Source organism: Anguilla anguilla, chromosome 2, assembly GCF_013347855.1.
Source record: "Anguilla anguilla isolate fAngAng1 chromosome 2, fAngAng1.pri, whole genome shotgun sequence".
Lineage (NCBI taxonomy): Eukaryota > Metazoa > Chordata > Actinopteri > Anguilliformes > Anguillidae > Anguilla > Anguilla anguilla.
The window spans coordinates 47,365,586-47,388,521 of NC_049202.1; the positions used below are offsets into that span (position 1 = coordinate 47,365,586).

At 43.6% G+C, this 22,936-nt stretch overlaps 1 protein-coding gene across 5 annotated transcripts in view; it reads left to right on the forward strand.

The window, feature by feature from the left end:
• smurf1 (SMAD specific E3 ubiquitin protein ligase 1) overlaps positions 1-22,392 on the forward strand; it is a 36,948-nt gene extending 14,556 nt beyond the window's left edge. Inside the window, exons 2-18 of one of the 5 annotated variants that reach the window (XM_035404551.1) lie at positions 9,090-9,128; positions 10,039-10,147; positions 10,260-10,393; positions 10,993-11,058; positions 11,210-11,285; positions 11,532-11,770; positions 12,530-12,614; positions 13,417-13,620; positions 14,049-14,259; positions 14,910-15,013; positions 15,174-15,288; positions 17,047-17,225; positions 17,407-17,544; positions 17,984-18,104; positions 18,770-18,971; positions 19,467-19,542; positions 19,832-22,392. In XM_035404551.1, the coding sequence (XP_035260442.1) occupies positions 9,090-9,128; positions 10,039-10,147; positions 10,260-10,393; positions 10,993-11,058; positions 11,210-11,285; positions 11,532-11,770; positions 12,530-12,614; positions 13,417-13,620; positions 14,049-14,259; positions 14,910-15,013; positions 15,174-15,288; positions 17,047-17,225; positions 17,407-17,544; positions 17,984-18,104; positions 18,770-18,971; positions 19,467-19,542; positions 19,832-19,931 (2,198 nt within the window). In that variant the 3' untranslated portion in view covers positions 19,932-22,392. Of the gene's footprint in view, positions 1-9,089; positions 9,129-10,038; positions 10,148-10,259; positions 10,394-10,992; positions 11,059-11,209; positions 11,286-11,531; positions 11,771-12,529; positions 12,615-13,416; positions 13,621-14,048; positions 14,260-14,909; positions 15,014-15,173; positions 15,289-17,046; positions 17,226-17,406; positions 17,545-17,983; positions 18,105-18,769; positions 18,972-19,457; positions 19,543-19,831 lie in introns of all 5 variants that reach the window. The other 4 variants (XM_035404550.1, XM_035404553.1, XM_035404552.1 and 1 more) reach the window with 4 other exon arrangements.
• The last annotated feature ends 544 nt before the right edge of the window (positions 22,393-22,936 follow it).

Genomic DNA, 22,936 nt, shown 5'->3' on the forward strand with positions numbered 1-22,936 from the left:
CCGCAGGCGGTCCCCACAGGTGAGGCCGGATACCTGTGTTTGATTAGGCTTGAATTAAATGAGTAATGGAAGGATTCTGCTGTGGCTCTGCAGGAGTGTTAACTCCTCCCCATGCTTCCCTTTTCCAGCACTGGTCATCTTATCTAGTTGTTAATGTTAACTTAAGTGCGTACGGAAATTCAGCCTTAAAGCAGTAGCAAATGTGCCCTTTTAAGAGTGGCAGAATGGCTTAGTAGCTTAGTAGGAACATTACTGAGAACATGTGTGTTATCTATATTTTATATGGGGTGGCATGGTGTTACAGTGGGTAGCACTGTCGGCTCACAGCAAGAAGGCCCTTGATTTGAATTTTGTGGAGTTTGCATGTTCTTCCTGTGTTCGCGTGGGTTGCCTCCGGGTAACTGGCCAACATAAGCAGGTATAGATAATGGATACAAAAAGCCTCATAGAAATTTAGATAATGGATATAAAAAGCCTCATAGAAATGTATGCTTTTAGCTTATGTTTATACTTCATCAGTGTCTCACTGATTGAAATTCTCAACACAGCACAGACTGGAGGTTTGTTCTTCAGAAGGCACAGACGGCACTGGGCATGGTGGTCATATGGGCAAAGATGTGACTCGCTTAAAAAGTCAAGCTGGCATTACACAGCACTTCTGCCCAGTCTCCACTCATCCATCTGCTGTGTTAAAGAAAATGACAAACTGCTTCTGTTTTTGGCTGACCCAAGGGATGAATCTCATTTGGTTTAAATGTCTAGCCTAAACCATGCTTCATTAGCATGCCTAGCCTAAGCAAGGTTTACCCTCATTGGTTGAATATATGAACCTCCTCTTGCTACTGTCTTGCAATAAACCATGTGGGGAAGGTCAGCTGAGCAGAAGGGATATTAGACCCTCCTGAAGGTACAGATTTATGAGTTCTCTGGTACAGAGGATCGCAGTGTACATTATTGAAAGAGAGAGAGAGAGAGAGAGAGAGTGTAGTGAATTGAATTGAAAAGGGTGGATGAACTCAGTGACTGAATGGCTGCATGTCAATCACTCACATTTAGCTTTTTGTAGTGCTCTTTACAAAGGAATTGTCATAGAACACTACACTGTATTCATGATGATTAATGCAAGTTGTAGCAGGTCTCTTAAAGGAACCGCAGTGTCACTGTTGCAACAGACAGGAAATGGGAAGCATTAGCAGACCTGCCAACCTGCACGCATTTTGTGTACCAACCACGCAATTCTTGGTCAAAATACGCAGGTACGAAATGCCAGCTGAAACTACGCAACAACAAAAAAATATATTATTGTAATTTAATTACGGAAAACAATCAATTAATACAAAACAATACCGTACATTTATTCGGTATTTAAACTACATCCCTCCGATTGAACCAGATGCTACGACCTTGTGCTTGTGGTTCTGTAACCCCTCCCTGACCCACTCAACATGATACGCAGCGGTACTTTATTATCCACCGAGGCGTAACGCTGCATTGCTGAGGTAAAATGGGAAGTGGGGAGTAATAATCACGCACAACCGTAATGTTAACATGTAAGACGTTAAAACGTGTTCGGTAACTTTACGAGATGATGCATTTCAAGGGGTATATCCTAATGAGATAAATTTGTGTATATAGTTAGGCGTAGTAGTAGCTCGCATACGATTTAGCCTCGTTACGAGACGTGTGAATAACTGATGGAGTAATTTAGCTGCAGTAACTCAAACGCTACGGAGACCCCCTGTTCAAACTTTGAATCGCGCACGCTCTGTTGAGCAAAGTGACCATTGCAGAGTGACCATTGACCATTGACCATTTCATTAATCATGAAAAAAATTGTTTTAAGCAGGTGTACTCAAACTTTTGACTTGCAAGTATATCATAATATAGCCCAGTGCAGTGCAAGTGATATTTTAGAATCAGGTCAAATTATACAATTTTGCCTGATCACTTCAACAGTCAAATCTAGAATTATGAAGAAAGGCTTATGTGTGCGTGTGTGTGTGCAAAGCGAAGTGGTGCGAAAGCATGTGAACTAAGCGTTACAGTGACTATTGTGGTACTCAAAATATTTTCCTAAGGTTGGCAGGTCTGCATTAGCAATTTAACTGAAGAGATTCAACCTCAGCGTAAAATAATTGTGTACAGTGTAGATCCTCACTCATAAGAAGGTGCTGGAATGTCACTTTTGGACCATTTTGGTGCCGAGCCAGTGCCAGTGATACCAGTAATCTGGCCCAGTTTGCCAGCATGGCGCAGTCACGATCACTCTATTTCTGTGAAGCAGCCCAGTGTGCGGAACAGTCCATCACTGACAAATGATGCTTCTGGTAATTAAAGTAAATGAGTCGCTAAAATTGCTCTCGGTTATTAACACATGAATCCATGATCACAGATACTAATGCTGCATATGCTTGCCAAAATTATCTGAGCTCCTTAGATGGCCTGAAGCTTGTTATTCTTACATTGGCCTTACAGCCTTACATTGGTTTACTGTTTTATTGCAAAGGGCTCTAGTACATGTTATAATCATTTTATATTAATAACTCTTTTCATAGAGCACTTTTCCTGCAAAAAGCACAAAGCGCTTTACAAAAAGAAAAAATGAAGTACAGTAGTAAAAACTATTATAATAATAATAATAATAATAATAATAATGATAGTAGTAGAACTTATACTGTGGTAGAACTGGAGTGGGAATGCATATCTGTGTGTCTAATCCAAACAGAAGGAAAGGGTTTAAGCAGAGGCTGATGGCTGATTTGTGGTATTACTAGTGGCAGCTGATGATGATTGTGTGGCACCAGACTGTTTGGCCTTCAGTCAGAAGACTCCGAGTGCATAGGCTGGATTGTGTGCAAAGCCCCTGTAGCCCCAGGGATGAGTGGAGAACAAACAAGGCCAAACTTCTGCTTTGTGCGTCTCGTCTGTGTCTGGGACCGGTGGCTCTGTCTGTGTTTGGCCTGCGTTTCACCCCCCGAGATTACTGCACTTTTAAACTGAGCAGGAAAGCTAACATTTTTAACTCCCGCAATGTCTCTTTTTAATGGCTTACCTGGCCCTTCGAGAAAGGAGTGAGACAAGACTGTGGATTCATGGGCTTACAAATTGGGCAAATGAGTGTTGAATGGTCTCCCCCCCATGCCACTGTGGGATTTGAAATGTATTGAAGAATAACTTACAGTAAAACAATTTGTACAGTAGTACAGTAAAACAATTTGCATTCAGAACCTTGCACTACTGCTGAGCGATGTACAAATCTGCATAGGTTTTCTGGGAAAAGATTACTCTACTTTTCATTAACGATTCAATTATTATCAAAAGAGTAGCCGTTTTATTGAGTTGCTATAATTTTCCAGACAGGCATTCTGCTCTGCTCTGGAATAATTCACAGCTATCTGTTATTGCTCCTCAGAAGAAGCTTTGTGGCCTGGTTGTTGGTCAGGGCCTCCTTTTCCTGTGTGCTAAATGCAATTTTATGGATACTGCACATAATTATTGCAAATATGTGGAACTGTCAGCCCTAAAAATTAACTTTTTAACTTGGTAGCAATTACATCGCATTAATTGATCAGATGCTGTTATCAAGAGTGACTTACAATATAGGCAAAACTAAAGTGCATTAACATGAGCAGTAGAACAACACTCCCAGAGCAGTGAGTGAAGAGGCAACATCACTAAAGCAATAATGCAAGCAATAAAGAAACTAAGAAGAACATAAAACCATAAAATAGGCTATAACCTGAAAACATAAAAGTACCATAGCCTGAAATAGTGAAAAAGGAGATGGTGCTTTGGGGTGGGGATGGACTGGCTAGCATGCAGCCAATGAAGTGATCTGAGGAGGTGTGTGATGTTAGCACACTTGAGGAAACTGACGTTCTATGGCTTCATTCTGTATTAGTGGCAGGGCTGTAGTGGTGCAAGCTGAGTGACTTGCCAGTTGCCTGTTTTTGAGTGTTCAGTTTTCAGATTACTTGTACACATTTGTCCGAATCCGGTTTGTGGTCCCGACTGGACAGTATAATGATGGGTCTGAGTAAGTGATTGTACTGTAATAGAGCTTGGTTGAGATGGGGGACATCTCAACCATCCCCCAGTCTGTGATATCTGTTCATTCGATCGCTATACCTCCCTGCCTCTGGACCGCCATTGGTCCCTACTGTCCCCCACCCCCTCCTCCCCCCTGGTCAGCATTTTGTCTCCACAGCTTCCCACCTTGTTTGCGATAAAGCTTCCAGATGTGCATGTTGTCTGCTGTTTCGGCTGATTATAAATCTGGCAACTGTAGAGAGACTGGCGAGAACGGAATTGCAATAGTCCAAGTGTGAGCGTAGCAGAACCTGAACTAAGAGCTGTGTAGAGCAGGTGGTGAGGAAGGGGCAGATTTTTTGGCTGTCCTATACAAAGAATCTAGATGTCCATCTCCCTGGCGCTGCATGGAGAGAGAAGCTGAATCAGTTATTTACACTGTTCATGCAGGAAGAGCTCTGACTAAGCTCTCCCACTGCAACAGAGGAAAAGCAGAGTATTGTCAGCATTGAAAAATGTTATGAGACACCATGGGCGGAGATGCAGGCCCGAGAGATTAGGTATAATGGGACAGGAGGAGGAACATTTTCCTTAATATTTTCAGTAGAGGGAGGCATGCAGCTTTTGGAAGGGGGACCTTTGAGTTTTTTTTGAAGTTGAAAGTACCAATAGGCTAAACTGCTGCTCCCAAATTCAAAACGTTTGGAATGGCGGCATAACATTATTTAAGATAGTACATATGTCACTCTTGACATTGTGGTATTGTTGAAGACATGCATAAAGAAATTGTCAATTTGCATGACTTGTTTTGCATGACTGGCTTTGCACCCACCATAAAAAAAGAACATTGGGGGAGATTCCCCCCCCCCACTCGCCCCCCCAAAGACCCCAAATTGAGAACTGTGGGAGAACCAATGGGTCTCCAACACTGTCTTTCATTCCTAAAAACTGTAACTATATCAGTTGCACCTGGGCAGTTACTTGAGGCTGTGCACATACGTATGCAGCCAAAACAGTTGCAATTTTGAGCCCTGCTTGTGCACATTAGAACAAAAAGATTGGTCTTTACATAGTGCTTTCAAATATCTTTGGAGTAAAATAATACGGATGCAGTTGTAATGAAGCTGTAAGAAACACGGCAACATAGCATAAATTAAATATAGCATTCCGTTATACTTTAAGAATATCACTCACCCATTGTCTATAGTGTACAAAATGACTGAACATGTCTTTGTGCAGTGTGAAATGGCAGTTATAGGAAATTACATTTCTCACATCCTTATTCTGCTTCTCTGAAAAAATGCACTTGGACTGACATTTAAAAATGGAAATGTATTCCTCTAGGCTTCTATTGTCCGTGCAAACAATAACATTTAAAATGTATTTTACTCAACAGTCTAGAGTTGCATTCAGATTGTACATGCTAACCTCTGCATATTTTTCTTTGACTCAACATGGCTCTCCATTTAGCTCTGCTCATACTAATTAAAAATGCTCTGAAATTATTTTTGGAATGGAGACATGAATAATTCAGTAACTTGGGCAGCTAATAAATAGCGTGATTTAATTTTTCACAAGAGGAAGGTGCAGTTGCTTCAAGTCCTCAGTGAAAATGTGCAGGAAATGAGGAGCTAGTGGTGTCTCTTCAATTTGCACCTTTTCTTCCACTCTTATACATGAGTCAACTGTCTCTTAAGAGTGGAATTGTTTTTAATTCAGTATGCTGTGATGCAATTGCATTTTAAAGGCTGCGTCTGCGTCATTAGAATGTGGTCAAGATGATGGCTGTGGTTTCCTAAAAGGAGTGAGCACTTACTCCTTTGTAATCTCTCTATAACTGTCTAGGAGGTGAAGTTTTTACACTTCTTTATCCTCCTTATTGATAAGCAGAGTAAAATTATGCTTACATCACATTTGTGTGGTTTTGCATGATTCACTAAAGGCAGAAATGGGAACACGTTGAGAGAATCTCTGCAGGGCTAATCAAACAATGCAGCCGAAGATGAATAAGTCTATGGGGGAGATCATTTTGGTGATGTCACGGCTTCCCCGGCTCTGAGCTCCATTGTTGCGCGGGCGCGGCGGTGGAGACGACACTACCAGCCGCGGAGTCGATGCGGCGTCCTCCCCCGCCGACGCCGACGTCACCAGGACTTGCTTCATTTGCGGCTCCTCGCCCAGGGAGCGCCGCTCCACATCCGCGCTCCCATTGGTCGCCGCGGCCCCTGAGCAGGGCCCTGCCCGACTGCCGGCTGTCAGAAAAGCCACGCCTCCGTAATTTACAGCTGGAATCCGTCATCTCCCGTTCGGCTCTTATTTCATTTGTGTTCTTTTTTTTATTGCCCTGTGTGCCGGCATGCGCAAAAATGTCCCAGGACTGCAGCGAGCGCTTGTCTGCGGCGTGGGTGTGTTCTGAGGGGCGCGAGCCCAGGGTTTGCCGTGCCGCTGAGCACGTTATGTCACAGAGAGTGAGCCGTTCGTGTGAAAAAGGGCAGTGCATCACATCGGATCGCTCCACTCCTCCCCCCCCACCCTATTAATCAAGCGCAGGCGCGCCTCCGAATCGATTCACGCCCACGCCATGCGCCACTCTTAATTAGTGTGAAACCCTAACACCTGCGTACATTAATCGCGGTGTCTAAAGAAGAAGGCGGCGGTCTTACGTAACGGTGGAAGTCTGCGTTTTTCCCCCGTCTCGATTTCTGGAAGGCTGTTTCACACTTAAATCGCTGGTGTTCTCATTATACTCTGCGGATGTCAGCTTTAATTTGCTAGACTGGTGCGCGCGGTAGGTGGAGAGAACGTTCTGAATCTTATTGTTGCTGGGAGCTGCATCTGAGCGCTAATAAAAGACTGCGGTGAGGCGCTCCCTTTGATACCGCACTGGGGTTTCAGCTCATAATATTAGGCTTCCCTTCTCCAACAGCAGCAGATATAGCTGTTGTTTTGTTTCTGCAAGTCTCCGATATAATTCTACATGCAAGACTCCAAGGAGGAGCAAACGAGCAAGATAGATGAGCCCCTTGTTTTTGTGCCACGAATAAGATACTGGAGAAGAGCAGAAGCCGTTGTTTCTGTGTGTTTTCTGTGGCCCAAAACGTGTGTCAGATAAAGACCCTTCAGACAGGGCTGCACCAAAACAGCCCTCTGGGTTTATTTTTGTGCTGCTTCAATCAATACCTTCTGCTCTGTGGTTTGCTGGCTTCAGCCATGAGATCAGCAGGTTTCGGCTGAGTCTGTTCACCACCAAGACCAGCCGATCCATTAAATGCCACTCTGGTACCATACTAAACCTTTTTTTAAGCTTAGCATTTTCTGTTTCATTTGGATATTATTTGTTTTTGTAATTTTCAGTTTCACAATCAATTGCATTAGCAAGCAATTCACAAGCAATTAACAGTGTGGTAGTGTGAGTGGTAGACATCATCTTTGCAGTTACCCATCAGTAACTCAGATCATTACTAGTGTTTTTATGTAGAATCACGCCAGTGGGTGCTGACTGAAAAAATCTGGGTGCTTTGACAGCCTTTCATTATTCCAACATCAGGTGTTGGCCGCTGCCTCACAGATTTGAAACGTTCTCCCTTGTTACATGGGGCAGGTGTGATCAGGCAGTTCTCCTGCATACAGGAGCAAATGGTGTGATGAAAGAAACTGAGTTATGTGTCTGAGTGGCTGAATTGGTAGAAGTGGCTGTCTCACACATGGGGGTCTCAGTCTGGGGGAACAGTTATGCTGACCTTACACTAGCCGTTATTTTAAACAATTTCACAGTCTTGCAAGTTGAAGTAAAATCATGCCATTCTTCCCCCGGTTGGTGCGCACCCCTGTCGTGACACACAATGAGATGGTCACAAACTCAGTTAGCGCTGTCTTAATACGGTCTTTTTCTGGTCTTGTTTCATTCTGACGAAACCAAACGTTTAGTGATGGCCAACATTTCAGCTTATAATTCTACACTCTCGTCTCGATAGCTAGGAGGTGCGATGTCTTTGTCTGAAATCAGCGCACCGGCAGTGACAAGGCTCCAGTAGAATATGTGCCGATGACGATGGAGAACGTGTCTTTTCGGCTGTTTTAGCACGCACCTTTGCACACGGCCAAAAGCTGTTGCTGCTGCCCCCGCTGCTCCACTGCCCGTTTGGTTTACACAGTGCCGTCTTCCTCTTTCTCTTCTTTGTGTGAGTTTCTGATTGGAAGAGGAGAGCTGAGACAAATAAAAAAGAATCCTGTCGGAGTCTGTAATGTGTGAAGCTGAAGATTCCCAGTCTCCAAAGAATCTTAAGATGTGCCCACAGACCCATGACAGATTGTTGTTAAATGTGAGAGTGTGTCTGACTTTAGTCGTCTGGAAGTCCTCTAATGTTATGGAGGCATTAGGCACACTTGGGTTTCACAGCCATGCCACCGCCCACGCCTGCAGACCTTCCCATGAGCCCTGTTTAAACCGTCCCTCTGTAGACCAGAGGGAAGGAGAAAAGTGCTTTGTGCTCTGTAGTCTTAGCTCTGACTCTCTGTGTGGTTTTGCCACTTTGAAACACAGAGAGCACTTCAGAGGAATTAAATTCCTAAGACTGACTGAAGGAAAGGAATTATACCGTCTGATTCAATATTATTTCATTATTGTTTATTTTGACCGCTGCAGCGTGGCTGTTTATTGCATTGTAGCCTACGCTGAATCACGGTCTTTCACCCAGTGATAAGGCACCTGGATGTCAATGTAATAAGAAAAGTAACAGCAGGTTAGGGTTATCGAATAGGAGTAAGGAGATCTCAATATGTCTCACAGGCCAAATGAAAAACCCTATAAAAGCACAACAGATTGCAATTGCAGTGCTGTTAAAGAGTCCAAAGTACACACACTTTCATTAGCACTATAAACCAGGCTATTTTTATTGTATAGGCAGGAGCAGCCAAACATATTTCCACCCAGTGTAAACTTTGTCAGGCTTTTGAATGGGTAGGTGTGATTGAAAGCTATTGAAAGCTTATGAAAATCAACAAATATGTCATTTAAAAGTTGACTGGGGCAGTAACCATATCTCTCTGTTTCTCTTCAGTGTTATGTGCCAAGAATCTGGCAAAGAAGGACTTCTTCCGTAAGTATATCTTCCGAGTTTCCTGTTATATTGGAGTCCCACTGTATGGATTTCAGAGCGGCTATTCATATCTGAGGTCACAAATGATGCAAATGTTTTTCCATATTTGTATGCAGATGTCCATAAAGACCCCCTCAGTTTTGCATGGATTCTGAAATGTAAAATTTCAGGTGTTGACCTCCTGGATGAATTACAATAAATGCTACATTCCGAATTTGTAATGAATTTACTGAATGACCATTACCCACAAAAGTTGGTTGTTGCAAAACATTAAGAAGTGCTAAATTGACATGGACTGGTATCTGAGTGTAATTCCATTCATAGCTTATGGCTAATGCCATGGAAAATCAGTGATTAGGAATAGCCACTGCGCGGCTCAGAGATAACTCACGGGCGGTGTCTGGCGGTAATGGAGGCGAGCTGGCGGCTGGGTGATCCCAGCGAGGTGGGACCGTGTCAGCCGGCCTTATCGATGTGCCGCCTCCTTATGAACGTCCTCGCTGTCAAGCAGCTGCGGGCCGCGCTGACGTACACCTGCAGGCCTCTGGAGTGCGGGTGGCGGAGAGCAGTGAGGGGAGCGGTGGCCCGGACGCCCGGACGCCATCCCTGCGCGACTAACCGCCCGCTCTTAGAGGCAGCTGTCAGGGCCTCCGGTGGATTAGCGTCACCACAGCTCCACACGCGTGCGTTTCTCACCGCTCTCCGTCCCCGGTCCCGGTCCCTCAGCCAGTCCCGCGTCTCTCTGGGAAGGCTCGCTTTGGCCACCCGCAGCCTTGACAGCGAGCCTCACACATAAAGGCGCTATTGAAATGTGGCGGCGTGGCGGTCCAGTCACTGTGAACAGCGGATGGTTTGTGAGGCTGCGTGTCGCTCGCTGTTTGACTCACGCTCGCGTGGTTCTCTCTCACAGGGCTCCCTGACCCTTTTGCCAAAGTAGTAGTGGACGGGTCTGGACAGTGCCATTCCACGGACACGGTCAAGAGCACATTGGACCCCAAGTGGAACCAGCATTATGACCTGTGAGCGAGCTTCCCGCACGACCTGCATGCCCACATCACTGTCACTGGTGTACACAGAGCAGGGGAAATGAAAAGCGGGTCTTCCATTGAAACGTTGGTCTCCTTGTTCCAGATACATTGGGAAATCAGACTCTATAACCATCAGCATTTGGAATCACAAGAAGATCCACAAGAAGCAGGGGGCGGGGTTCCTGGGCTGCGTGCGACTCCTGTCCAACGGCATCAGCCGGCTGAAAGACACCGGCTGTGAGTACCGCCCGGCTGCTCGGCACCGAACCGCTCGGGGTTCCTGTCTGAACTTAAACCTGATAACATGTTTACAAATGTGATGAGTTATTGAAGCATTGCACTGGATTCAACCTCCAATGAAATGTGTACAATGCTAGTTTTCAATGCACCCATTCTGACGTATCATTTGTAATAGATAGAAATGTGCACAGACACAGTATGTAAATATGCTTTGAGGGTCATGGGGCTTTTTGGGCCATGCTGTTGTAATTTTGTAGTGGTGAAACCAGACGGTGTGTTCTTACTTCCTGTTATCTCCATTTTGTTCTTCCTGAAGGAGCAAGCAAATCAGGACTTGGTGGAAATGCTGTTTTACATGTTTCGCATTGCTCTCTATCCTATTTAAGTAGGTGTTGCAGTTTTTCAAATCTAAGAACAAAGCCCTTTTGGTTGGAGTGAATGGAGGCCTGTGTTTGTAGCAGAAACACGGGGGGTGGTGCTCTTTTGTAAGCTCCTTATTCAGTGCAGTTCATTTTCATTCCTCCCCTGAACTCGCACTGTGTAGGAAATTCATTTGCATTGAGTTTTAAACCTCGTACTTGTCATTTCCCTTCCAGATCAGCGGTTGGATCTATGCAAACTTAACCCCACTGACAGCGATGCAGTACGCGGCCAAATAGTAGGTAAGGACCTACTGCTGAGCGTGTGTACACCTCAGGTGATGTGGAACAATGAGGTGTTAAATACAGTAATCCATGAAAAACAAATCCCTGCCCCAAAGTACTTCTCTCCCCTTGTGACCAAAGTGTTTCAAATCTCCTTTGCGAATGGCAGTGAGCTTACAGACCCGGGACCGGATAGGAAGTGGGGGACCTGTTGTGGACTGCAGAGGACTGTTAGAAAATGAAGGGTGAGTGTGAGCTGCCAAATGCGGCCATGCCTTTTCTGCCTCCAGTTTCAGCGGAACTTTAACTAAATGCCTCCCCCTGCTGGCTACTGCCACCACAATGACCGACTGTTTTATTAAAGTTCAAAATGATAAAGAGTCGTTCACTGAATCATTTCATTGTAACACTGTTATTTAAATCACAGTCCACAGATGGCTGTTCTGTGTCTGGAGAATGACCTCAGTAGGTTTGCTGTGACTGTGTTTTAGGCCAGTGTATGAAGACTCTGGCCCCGGAAGACCTCTCAGCTGCTACATGGAGGAGCCCCTGCCCTACACAGACAGCACTGGGGCGGCCGGAGGGGGCAATTGCCGCTTCCTGGAATCGCCCAATCAGGAGCAGAGGCTCCAGGCACAACGGATCCGCAATCAGGAGGGCAGAGGCCATGCACACACACCTCAGAACCGACCGCACGGTCACCAGTCACCCGACCTCCCCGAAGGTTACGGTGAGTGGTCTCATGCGCACCGTCCGTTGCTGAACGCGCTCTGCACTTCAGGGCACACGTGTTGGGAGCAGCGGCTGTTTCTAGAAAAACAGTCACGTGACCGAGAAGGTTCTGTTCTAAAAGCGAAGCACTGCCTTCCACCTTTTGCTGAAGCCATTTAAACACCTCTGGCTGCACGGACACAAATTAAGCATGTGCCTTTACACTGGCTGAACAGAATGAAATGTTTGTTCTTGGAAATAGTCACCTTCTTATCAGGTCCGGCTGCTGAGGTTCTGCCCTTTGAGCTTGACAAGCTTACATTACAGAAGCCATGAAATCTGTGTTTAAATATGGACCTTACATTACTGGGACTTTCTGCCAAGCACAGTGTAAGGACCCAAGTGTGTCAGAAGTTTTTGCTTTCTGCTTTGTCAGATGCTCTAGGCTTTTATTTCATTGCTCCAGATATAAACGTGGAGCTGGCAGAAAATGAAACTTTACAACATAAAGGGTAGTATGTTCTACTCCACTTTGCTAAAAAAAAAAAAACATGTAAAAGTTGTTGGAGTTGAGGTCAAACTCACAAAGATGGGGTTCTAACTTTATGTTAGCCTTTATTTGTGGCAGGTCTGTGGAAGGTCCTCAACCCAATATTCAATAAAATATAATTTTTTGAATAAAAAATTGAATAAAGATTTCCAAATATAGTATTGAGTTGCTTTGTCACCTGCTGCTTGCCTGAGTGTTGTGACAGTTGTTTTATTCTTCGTTGATCAGAGCAAAGGACAACGGTCCAGGGCCAGGTTTATTTTCTGCACACTCAGACCGGCGTAAGCACCTGGCATGACCCACGAATACCACGGTACGTTAAGGCCTAAAATGAGCTGAGAACATTTTATTTCTGTAGCTGATGAATTTCCCCTTTTCTTCTCCCTGATTTTCTATGGTTTAACAATGCTTTTCTGTTAGATTGATAACATGTGATTGACTAACTTTAATAATGTGTGTTGAGTTTGTGGGGGGGGGGACCTGTAAAGAGCTGATCTTAAAGCTGACGAATGGGGGTTTAAGCTGGGAGTATACTTGCTGTGGAAACGAACTTTGGCTAGTTTGTGCAGACGAAATGACGTAAAACAACGCATTTGTGGAGAAAACTGAACTCCGCGTTGACTTCGGCTACCGCAGTGAGCACATCCCAGGCAAGGTGTCCGCACACCGACGTCAATGCGGAGGTCGCTTGCAGTCGGTCTAAAACATGACGTGGGTGGCCGTGTTGGCTGCGTCCTGTCTCCCTGTCTGATTGAGTGGATGAATACCCCATCTCCTCTTTCTTCTGTTCTTTTTTTGCTACTAAAAACTGAACTAAACTGAATTTAAAACTAAAGCAACTTTGAAATCACTGACATCCATCTGTCAAAGTTTCTCATACCTTACCACAGCCATAGTTGTTTTCTGTGCTTGGGGCGGCTTCACTTCTGTTTTTCCCGTGGTTTATCACAACCCCCAGTATCTGAATCTGCACCCGCCCCCCTCACTGGTGTGGAGTGTCACTGAATGAACAGTTCCGAGCCTCAAAGAGCACACACGTTTGTCTGAGGCGGTGTTCGGCTGCTGTTCGGTTCCGGCCGAGCTCGTCTCCTTATCAAGTATACTCCCACCTTTAGGGCCCCGCGCTCCAGGAGCAGCTGCAGTGTAGCGCCTCAATGCTGTTCCTCCTTCAGGGACCTCAACAGTGTGAGCTGTGAAGATCTAGGACCTCTGCCCCCGGGCTGGGAGGTCAGGAGCACAGTGTCAGGAAGGATTTATTTTGTCGACCACAATAACAGAACAACACAGTTCACCGACCCCCGGTTGCATCACATAATGAGGTAATCACACCTGGGAGAGCTCACCAGTGTAGGCCCGGCAGGGAGAGAGGGGCTGTGGATCAGGGAGCTCGCCGCGGCGTGGCAGAGAGGCGGTTATGCTGGGGAGGCGGGGCCGTGCTCGCAGCTCTCATGCTCCTCCATGCGTTTGATCCTTACTCAGCCTGATCATGCTCCACCCTTTCATCTTAACTCTCCTAGTAACTGATTCAATGAAATGGCTGTTCTTCTTTATTTGATGTGATTTTTTTCTCTGTAAGTTTTTTTTGATTTTTGAATCAATTGAGACAGAGTGCCCTGATAATGGAAGGAGTAACCTGCATGCGTGTGTATGCGTGTGTGTGTGTGTGTGTGTGTGTGTGTGTGTGTGTGTGTGTGTCTGTGTATATGTATGTGCGTGACTGCATGTGCGTGTGCGTGCTGTGTCACAGTCAGCACTCTCAGGTTAAGGAGTCGAGCCAGGGCCTGCTGGGGCAGACGGAGGTGCCGGTGGAGGAGGGGAGTGGAGGCGAGGGGGAGGTGCCCGTGCGATATGAGAGGGACTTGGTGCAGAAACTGAAGCTCCTCAGGCACGAGCTCTCCCTCCAGCAGCCCCAGGCCGGGCACTGCCGCATCGAGGTGTCACGCGAAGAGATCTTCGAGGTGGGCTTCTGCAGACGCACCTCCTGCACATGCACCTCCTTTAGTTTCCCCTGTCGCACTGCCTCCTGAACCTCCTCCTCCCCCACACATTAAAACCCCCTTCCCTCTTTTACTCAGTCCTGTTTCTTTGTCACTCTTTCTGTACCTCTCTTTCCATCCCTTGTTCCCGAGTCTCCTGCCTCTCCTCACATGCCTCTCTATAGCACTGTACCACTCTTTAAAGGGGATTTCCTCCCCAAGTTACTCAGTCCTTGGATTCATTCCTTGCTGCACTTCAGTGCTACCAGTAGAGGTCAGTATTGCACAGCAGATTTCATCAATACCCAGATGGCTACATCTCCTTAGCACCTGCTGTTTTATTAAGAATTTTTTCTCTGTCTTTTCGTAGGCTTGTATTCCCCATTTGTATCTACTGAGTGACACTGTTTATTATACAAGAGTGTGAGAAAACTGTAAGATTAATCACGGCATTGCGCAATTCACAGGGACCGAGAAGGAGCAGCTGTTTGAGCTCATTACTTAGGTCTGGCTAGCTGTATCTCAGCAGAGTCTCCAGCGGTGTGCGGTGTAATGGATCCTACTGGCTTTACTTACATTCCATGCGCCTTCCAGGCTCGGTTTCCTTATCTCTCTGACTGTCATTCTGTCAGGAGTCCTACAGGCAGATAATGAAGATGAGGCCCAAAGACCTGAAGAAGAGGCTGATGGTGAAGTTCCGCGGAGAGGAGGGACTAGATTACGGAGGAGTGGCGAGGCAAGTCATACTTAAACGCCCGTGCGGAGAAGAAAAATGCCACGGGCCTCCGTACGTGACAGATACATTATTCAGGCTCCTGTGACCTTTAGCATCCTGGCAGGGTCCCCATGTGTTATTGTCTAGCGTGCTTAATGTTTCATGTTCTCTGTTCATCTAGGGAATGGTTGTATCTCCTCTGCCATGAGATGCTAAATCCGTACTATGGCCTCTTCCAGTATTCCACCGATAACATCTACACTTTACAAATCAATCCTGACTCTTCTATCAATCCTGTGAGTATCACGGACCTGCTTGCATACAGGATTTGTCCTTTATTCATCCAGCTTATTTTTTAAAGGGCTCCTGCTTTTTTATAATATTAGTAGGGTTGAAGTATTCCGCTCACATCGTTTAGTCTGAATGCAGGTGCTTTGTCGTGACTTGGAGAAGGCATTCGTCATTAAAATGCTAAAATCTAGAATGTGCTTCAGTTTAATTTTTGAAAACCCCCAGAGAAAGAGAAACATCTGCAGCATATGTGCCGACCTGTGCACTGTTTGCATGCTAATCATGCATTCTGAGGTTATGATACGCAGATATGATAGGATATGATACTAGACAAAAGTCTGTCTGTCGGGTCGTATTAACAATGCTATGTTTTTCTCATTTTGTTGAAGCTCCTAATCATGGCTACTCTTGCTGTGTCAATGGTACATACTTACGTTAATGTAGATATTATTTGTGCCGCTCTTATATTCCTTTAATAGTGAACTCCACAGTTTAGCAGCCTGTGCTGACAAGGCTTTGTCATCTTTTGTTTTGAAATTGCTCGTGGGTGAAAAACAGAAGCCCTTCATTTGAGGACCAGAGATTCATTAGATGCTTAAGTCGTCGATTGCCATGAGATGTACTCAGCTGGTACCCACTGACTTTTAGAAGCCAAATTGTGTAACTTTTAACCACGTTTATTCTGGTTAAAGACATTACAAGTCTAATCTTTATGGTATTCTTGTGTTCTTGAGATGTCTCTTATGATTGTAGATGTCTTTTCTATTACAAATAACAGAAAAGGGGCAGCATAGAAATGTGATCTGTATTTGACATACACTGCCAACCAGTCACTTCAAAAGTATACACATGCAGAGCCCTATTAATCTGATATATGGAAAAAAAATTGAACTATTGTCCATTGCCACATGAGAAATGTGTGATATTGTGTGAGAAATTAAATAGTAAATTTTATTTTAATATCTTTGTATGGTGACATGGCAAGTGTAGATGTAATTAGGTGGTACATTTAGCTGCGTTAGGCCAACCAGTAGTTAAGCTGTGGTGCTTTATGTCATAGCTGAGAAAGGAAATTCCTCCCTCCTGATTTGTGAGTCCCATACTCTCGCATATTTGTGTTTATTTCCTCTAGCTGTTCCTCAGCTCTATATGCACTGTACATTTCTCTGGCTAAATGCCCATTGTTTCCTGTGGTCATTCTCTGAGCTCTGCTCTCTGTTTGACTTGCCCATCTAGGCCTTACCTGCTCCATATCCAGATGTGAATTGTATTGTTGCTCTCGTTTGTTGACTTTTACTTGTAATGGTCTAACTTGTAAGGAATGAAGCATGTAAATTGCAGTTGAAAGTTTTACTGTGCCAAGAGACGAGGTAGTGTTTTTTAACCATTCTTTGGGGAACTGAGGGTTTCAGAAGATGTATGACATCTTAGCCTGGGTCCCATGGATGTCAGTTTTGCATGCTCATGTACTAGATTAATTAGGATAAATTGTACTGTTAATGCTATTCTGTGTTGCTATTCTGACAATGGTTTTGTGAAATTCTTTTTTTAAAGCACTATGTTATTGCAAGTATTTTTGCTGTGAATTGGATAAAACACAACTGAACTCCAAATGATTATTTGACAGTGTTGGCAGGTTGGCTATAAACATTAGTTGGAAATAATAGTGTATCTTTGCAGGAATGCAGTGGGCACTAATGATTATTGTATGTGTATCTCCACTGGAATGCAATGAGCACTAATAATTATTACATTTGTTACAGGATCACCTGTCTTATTTCCACTTTGTGGGACGGATCATGGGTCTGGCTGTGTTCCACGGACACTACATCAACGGGGGCTTCACCCTGCCTTTCTACAAGCAGCTCCTGGGGAAGCCCATTCAGCTGTCTGACCTGGAAACGGTCGACCCTGAACTGCACAAGAGCCTGGTCTGGATCCTGTGAGTCCTGCATCTCCTGAGCCTGTCTGATAAAGATCCTCAGCCCACCAATCAATAAAACGAGGAAAGCTCACTCATTCATGAGTGGAATTGGGTCGTTAGGAATGAAAGATAACGGACATGGACATTGTTTGCACGTTCAGCCGAAATAACAGCCTTAATGATTTATTCTTTTCTGCAGAGAGAACGACATTACGCCTGTTCTGGATCACACGTTTTGCGTAGAGCACAATTCATTTGGAAAATTTCTCCAGCATGAACTGAAGCCAAACGGCAGGAATATCCCAGTCACAGAGGAGAACAAAAAAGAATATGTAAGGTAAGCCACACAGGAAATACAGGATTGTAAGATGCCCAGATATTCCCAACTGCAGGTGTACCTAAGACACTCATCAGCTTGCAGTAGGCATATATATATTAGACCAACCATGTTTCTTGGTAAGGGTTTGTGGATTATAATGGATAATAAATGTGTCGTAAATATACATGTATGTGCCATGATTCATCGATTCATAAAATGAAGTAAAGTGTAGGTGAGTCATTGGACATTCAATGTAAAATGGCGCACGGACACTAATGAAACGCAGCACACTTCCGGCAGGGCTCCCCGGGTGTAGGTCACATGGGTTCCCCGGGTGTAGGTCACATGGGCTCCCCGGGTGTAGGTCACATGGGCTCCCCGGGTGTAGGTCACATGGGTCAGTTAGCCAGAACGGCCATGCTGCGCTTTGTTCTGAAGACTTGACTCTGTGTTTCAGGCTGTATGTCAACTGGAGGTTTATGAGAGGAATCGAAGCTCAGTTCCTGGCCCTGCAAAAAGGCTTCAATGAGTTAATTCCACAGCATCTGCTGAAGCCGTTCGATCACAAGGAGCTGGAGGTAAATGCCATGATCTCACACCTAAAGGTTTATGAAACTGTAGTCTTTTTCATCAGATGGATGTTGATACAAGCCATTCAGTTTGTTTAATATTGATGAGGTATTGGCATTCTGCACCTGTATATGATGCATTATGCTGATGATGGTAACTTTGGAAATGTTCCACTGGGGAGTTGATGCAATATTACAAGAAAAATACTTGTGGGGGAAAAAGACAGGAGAAAGCATTAATTATAGTACAATAGTAATATTTATGCTGTAATAATTGTGCAGAACACTGTTGTGAAGAATGGTTACCACTAACTAATAAATTGTCTCTCTAGTGTGCCTGTGACAAAATTTTCTTGTGTTTAAAATAACAGTATTCGGTACTGTTGACTGAGTAAAACCTTGTCACTGAAGGCTTCCTAATGTAAATACGGTGAACTGTTGATGGACCTTAGTCAGTCACCAGCCAGCTAACCTAAAGCTAACTGACCACTTATCACCAACTAGCTAGCAAATGAGAGTATGGTGCTTTTACAACAAGGTTACATTTTCTTAGCATCTTTTCCACACCGTATCTTTGGGACTATCTGTCCACCAAATAAGAAGTGGACATGAATGCACATAAATTTTAGTTCAGCACAATTTCAGTGTTCCCTCCCTGTTCTGTGTCATTGCAGCTGATCATCGGGGGCCTGGGGAAGATCGATCTGAACGACTGGAAATCCAACACCAGACTGAAGCACTGTGTGGCCGACAGCAACATCGTCAAGTGGTTCTGGCAGGCGGTGGAGTCCTTCGACGAGGAGAGGAGAGGGCGACTGCTGCAGTTTGTCACAGGCTCCACGCGCGTGCCCCTGCAGGGGTTCAAAGCACTGCAAGGTGGTTATCGAATACGCTGAGCCTCAGAATTATCTCAAAATGGAACCTATTAGGAAGTGGCCCGTATGGAGAATGGGCTGCATATTTACTGAAGTATGGTTAGGTACACTGTTCAAGGGCACAACTGCAATGCCCCACTTAGGAATCAAACATCACACATCTTCTGAGTTACAGTCCCAATTGTGGTACACTACACTGATGCATATTGTGTAGCACTGAATATGTATGCCTATGGGAGTCCTCTGTGTTCAGTTTTAACATCCACCACACTCAATGCATGAATCAGTCCCTTTAAAACCCCTTTGAGTCCTGTTCTTATTTCAGGGTTGTTTGTGAAATTTCCTGAATTAAATACTGACCGATATTTATGCAGCTTCCTCTGGAATGGCTCGAGTTTGGCTGCTTGCATTTGCATGATTAATTGTCATGATAAATAAGTCAGAATAGATTTGGGGTTCAGTGTTAACTAGAATGTATGTTTGTAAGGTTCTACAGGTTCAGCAGGACCAAGATTGTTCACTATCCACTTAATAGATGCCAACACGGATAATCTGCCCAAAGCCCACACCTGGTAAGAAAGTAATGCAATTATAGCTCTTAATTCCATTGTTTATTGATCCTTTGTGTTCAGCAACAGCGTTTGTTTCTCACAAAGCAATTAATTCCTGATATCCCAGAGCTTTCTGATCAGCTAGTGTATACACTAGTGTTTTCTGAGACTTGATTGCATCTGAACATCTCCTGTCTGTTTGATTGTGTGTCATGATATTGGCTCAGTAGCTCCACATAAACTGTTTTTAAGCTAGTATAGACGCCCAGGTGCGTGTGCTCTAAAGGTGCGCCCCCCACTGTCTCCTCAGCTTCAACCGCATCGACATCCCGCCATATGAGTCCTATGAGAAGCTCTATGAGAAGCTCCTGACCGCGGTGGAGGAGACCTGCGGCTTTGCGGTGGAGTGAGGCCTCTTAGCAAAGCTACAGTTAGACACGAGGAGTGACCCAGCCTTCCAGTGAAGGAGCAGAGTCTAGAGGCTTCCAGGGCAGCAGCATGGAGTGGGACATCAGCGAGAGGGAGACTTGGAGCCCCGTCACCGGGAAAGCGGCAACAAGGCTGCCGAAGATTCAAACCTTAAACGCTTCCAAAGAGTCATTTATTCTTTGTGAGGTTTGGGGGGACTGTGTGTGTATAAGTGAAGTTTCACTAACAACAACAGAGAAGATGGCCCTTTCTCCAAACTCCTGCCTGTGCCAGCAAAGCCACTGAAGTATTTGAGTTCTAGTCATACCTTGATTGTGAATCGGCAAATTCAAGCTGCTTAGCTGCAAAAAACCAAGCCACACTCTACCTGTTGACCACATGAAGCAGAGGCCATGTCCGCAGGCTTGGTTTTGGATTTTGGCTGTGTCATGAGATGGACATACTGTGTGTGCTGAAGCTATTGACACGGAAACTACACAACAATGGCTAATCGTATTATGTCTGTATTTTCCCTTGGTGCCAGATCACAGTATTTTTCTATATCCTGTGTTGCTATTCTAGGGTGTCTTATAAACTTCAGGCTTCAGACCAGTTGTCAGCTTCGAGGTCACTGTTGTGTTTTCTCTCAGTGGCTTTTTGAGTGAAGTGCATTCAGGAAAAGAGAAAGTATTTTTAATTACCCAGAGTGCAGATTTTGTCCTGACAACCTGGCAATGGTTAGCCTTTAGGGACCTACGGACACAACACATCAGCTGCCCAAATGACACTGCCACAAATATAACTACGTTAGTAGCAGATTGTTGTGTTCATGACTCACAATCTTGGCAGTTTTGTCAAAGATATGCACCCTTTCTGGCACCTGTAGTGTTAAATCTAGTAGGGAAAGACTACTGTATCAGCTTCCGTATTTCATTTCTCATGATTTAGGTTTGAAACTCTATACAATGATTTGCACATAGGAATAGTCCTATTCCCAAAAGCATTTGAAGATTTATACGTCGTAAAGATCTAATGCGTTACTGGTGTGTCGTTAGGGTTGGATGTCATAGCATGTTATTTGAAAGAAATTCAAGTCCTGATCAAGATTTAAATGGAAACACACACAGAAGGACCTGGTTCACTTTATCCTAAACAAATGTATCTCTTCAAACTGTTTTAACAGTGAAGACTGTGCAACTGCTAATTTGAATATTTCAACTATATAATGAAATCTGCTTTGAAATAACCACCAAAAAACTGAGAGTGAAAATGTGTTTGAGACATTAAGAATGGCGTAGAATATGTGATATACAGCCTCTAAACCAGTATTTTTAAAGAAATCATTTTTGAAAATCAAATGTCTAAGTATAATACATGTACAGAATATCTGAAATCTTTGTCTTTCTAAAACCATACTAATAAGGGTACCTCAGTCACTTTTATTTCTGATAATATTGTAATAGTTTATTTTTGTATTTTACATTTTGCACAGGAAGGATTACAAAAAAGAAAGAGGGGGAGGAGAAGTGTCTAGAAACACTCTTAATGTTCTTTGAATTCTGATCAACCAGCAGTTGTTCTCATCGGTCTGCTTTGGAGAATGAGTTCACATAATTGAGAATTTAGGTTAATCCCCTTGGCCTGGTATTACATTCATAACGAAATTGGAATATCGCATCACAGTTATATCAAAGTGACTTCTAAACTAAGCAGTGAAGCTGGCCCGATTAATTTCTGTTGGCATCAAGGAATTATCAGATCCCTTTATTAGGATTTTTTTTTTTTTAAATCAACTAACTTGAAACCTTTTGTACCTTTGAATTTGAACCACTTATTTTAACACATGGTTTTAATAGATGTGATATTCATCCTGTTTTGTTAGTTCTTCACCCAGCCTTTTTGTATCAAAAGCCAAAAAGCATGTTGAAGTACGTTACCTTACACACTGACTTAAACCCATGGACATTGGAGTAAGTGGTAAAATTAAGTAGGCTGAACTTGGTTTCCTCTGAATGCCTTTGGCAATATATAGGAAACCTCTACGTTCAGACGAAAGAACTACAGTAGGTCTAAGATTTCTATGTATAGTGCTTGAAGTGCATGGCACTTAGGTTATTCTTTTCATATAAAGAGAGCCAACATCATTATTTTAAGTGTTCTGCAACCACTTGTATATGTTTTACTAATTATTTATTACTATGTAATGTTCTTTTTTTAGTATTGCTGCTATCATTATTCCATACTTTTTAAAGTTTATTATTTGTGAAATCTGTACACTAATCTTTATTTTATATATGAATGAAAGTATTTAAAAATGCTGCTATTAAAAACTAGGTAAACGGAAGAAAGAAATAAATAAATAGAAGACCGTGAAGGTGAAGTTAGCAGTGACTGAGGCTAGACCGCAGAGGTCATGTTCCTGTTTGTGAAATATGCAATAAAACCCAACAACTTTATTTACTAGTTTGTGTGTTAACTTGTTTTTTTTAATTACATATAGTGTGGGATTAATCCCACACTATATGTCAGTATTCCATGTGGAATTTATTGCTCTTCATATATGCAAGATATATAAAGAAGACACAAAAATCTTTGGACTTTGCTTGCATTCTTATTGTACTTACTGTAATATCAATAGAGTAATATTTAATTTGTAAAATGTTTTTTGTGGTTGTGGTTTACAAGTGGCTTACATATGTGATCGTATGATTCCAGAGAGAATATTTCTCCCATTTATTCAACAGGTTCACTCTAGTTGTGTTTTCTTGAATGCAAAGATCATCAAGTTTATTTCCAGAACATATACAAGGAACATTGTAAAAAAGATTCTAAAATAAAATTGAAACTACAGTAATTGTGTACATTTTTTAACATTCGTTAATGTCAGTGTACTCAGTTGAATCTTAACCATCATGATACAGTTTCACTAAACAGTCACACATATATTGTTAGAACAAATATTTTTTGATACCTTCTGGAGCAATACAGAGTATGAATATAATTCACA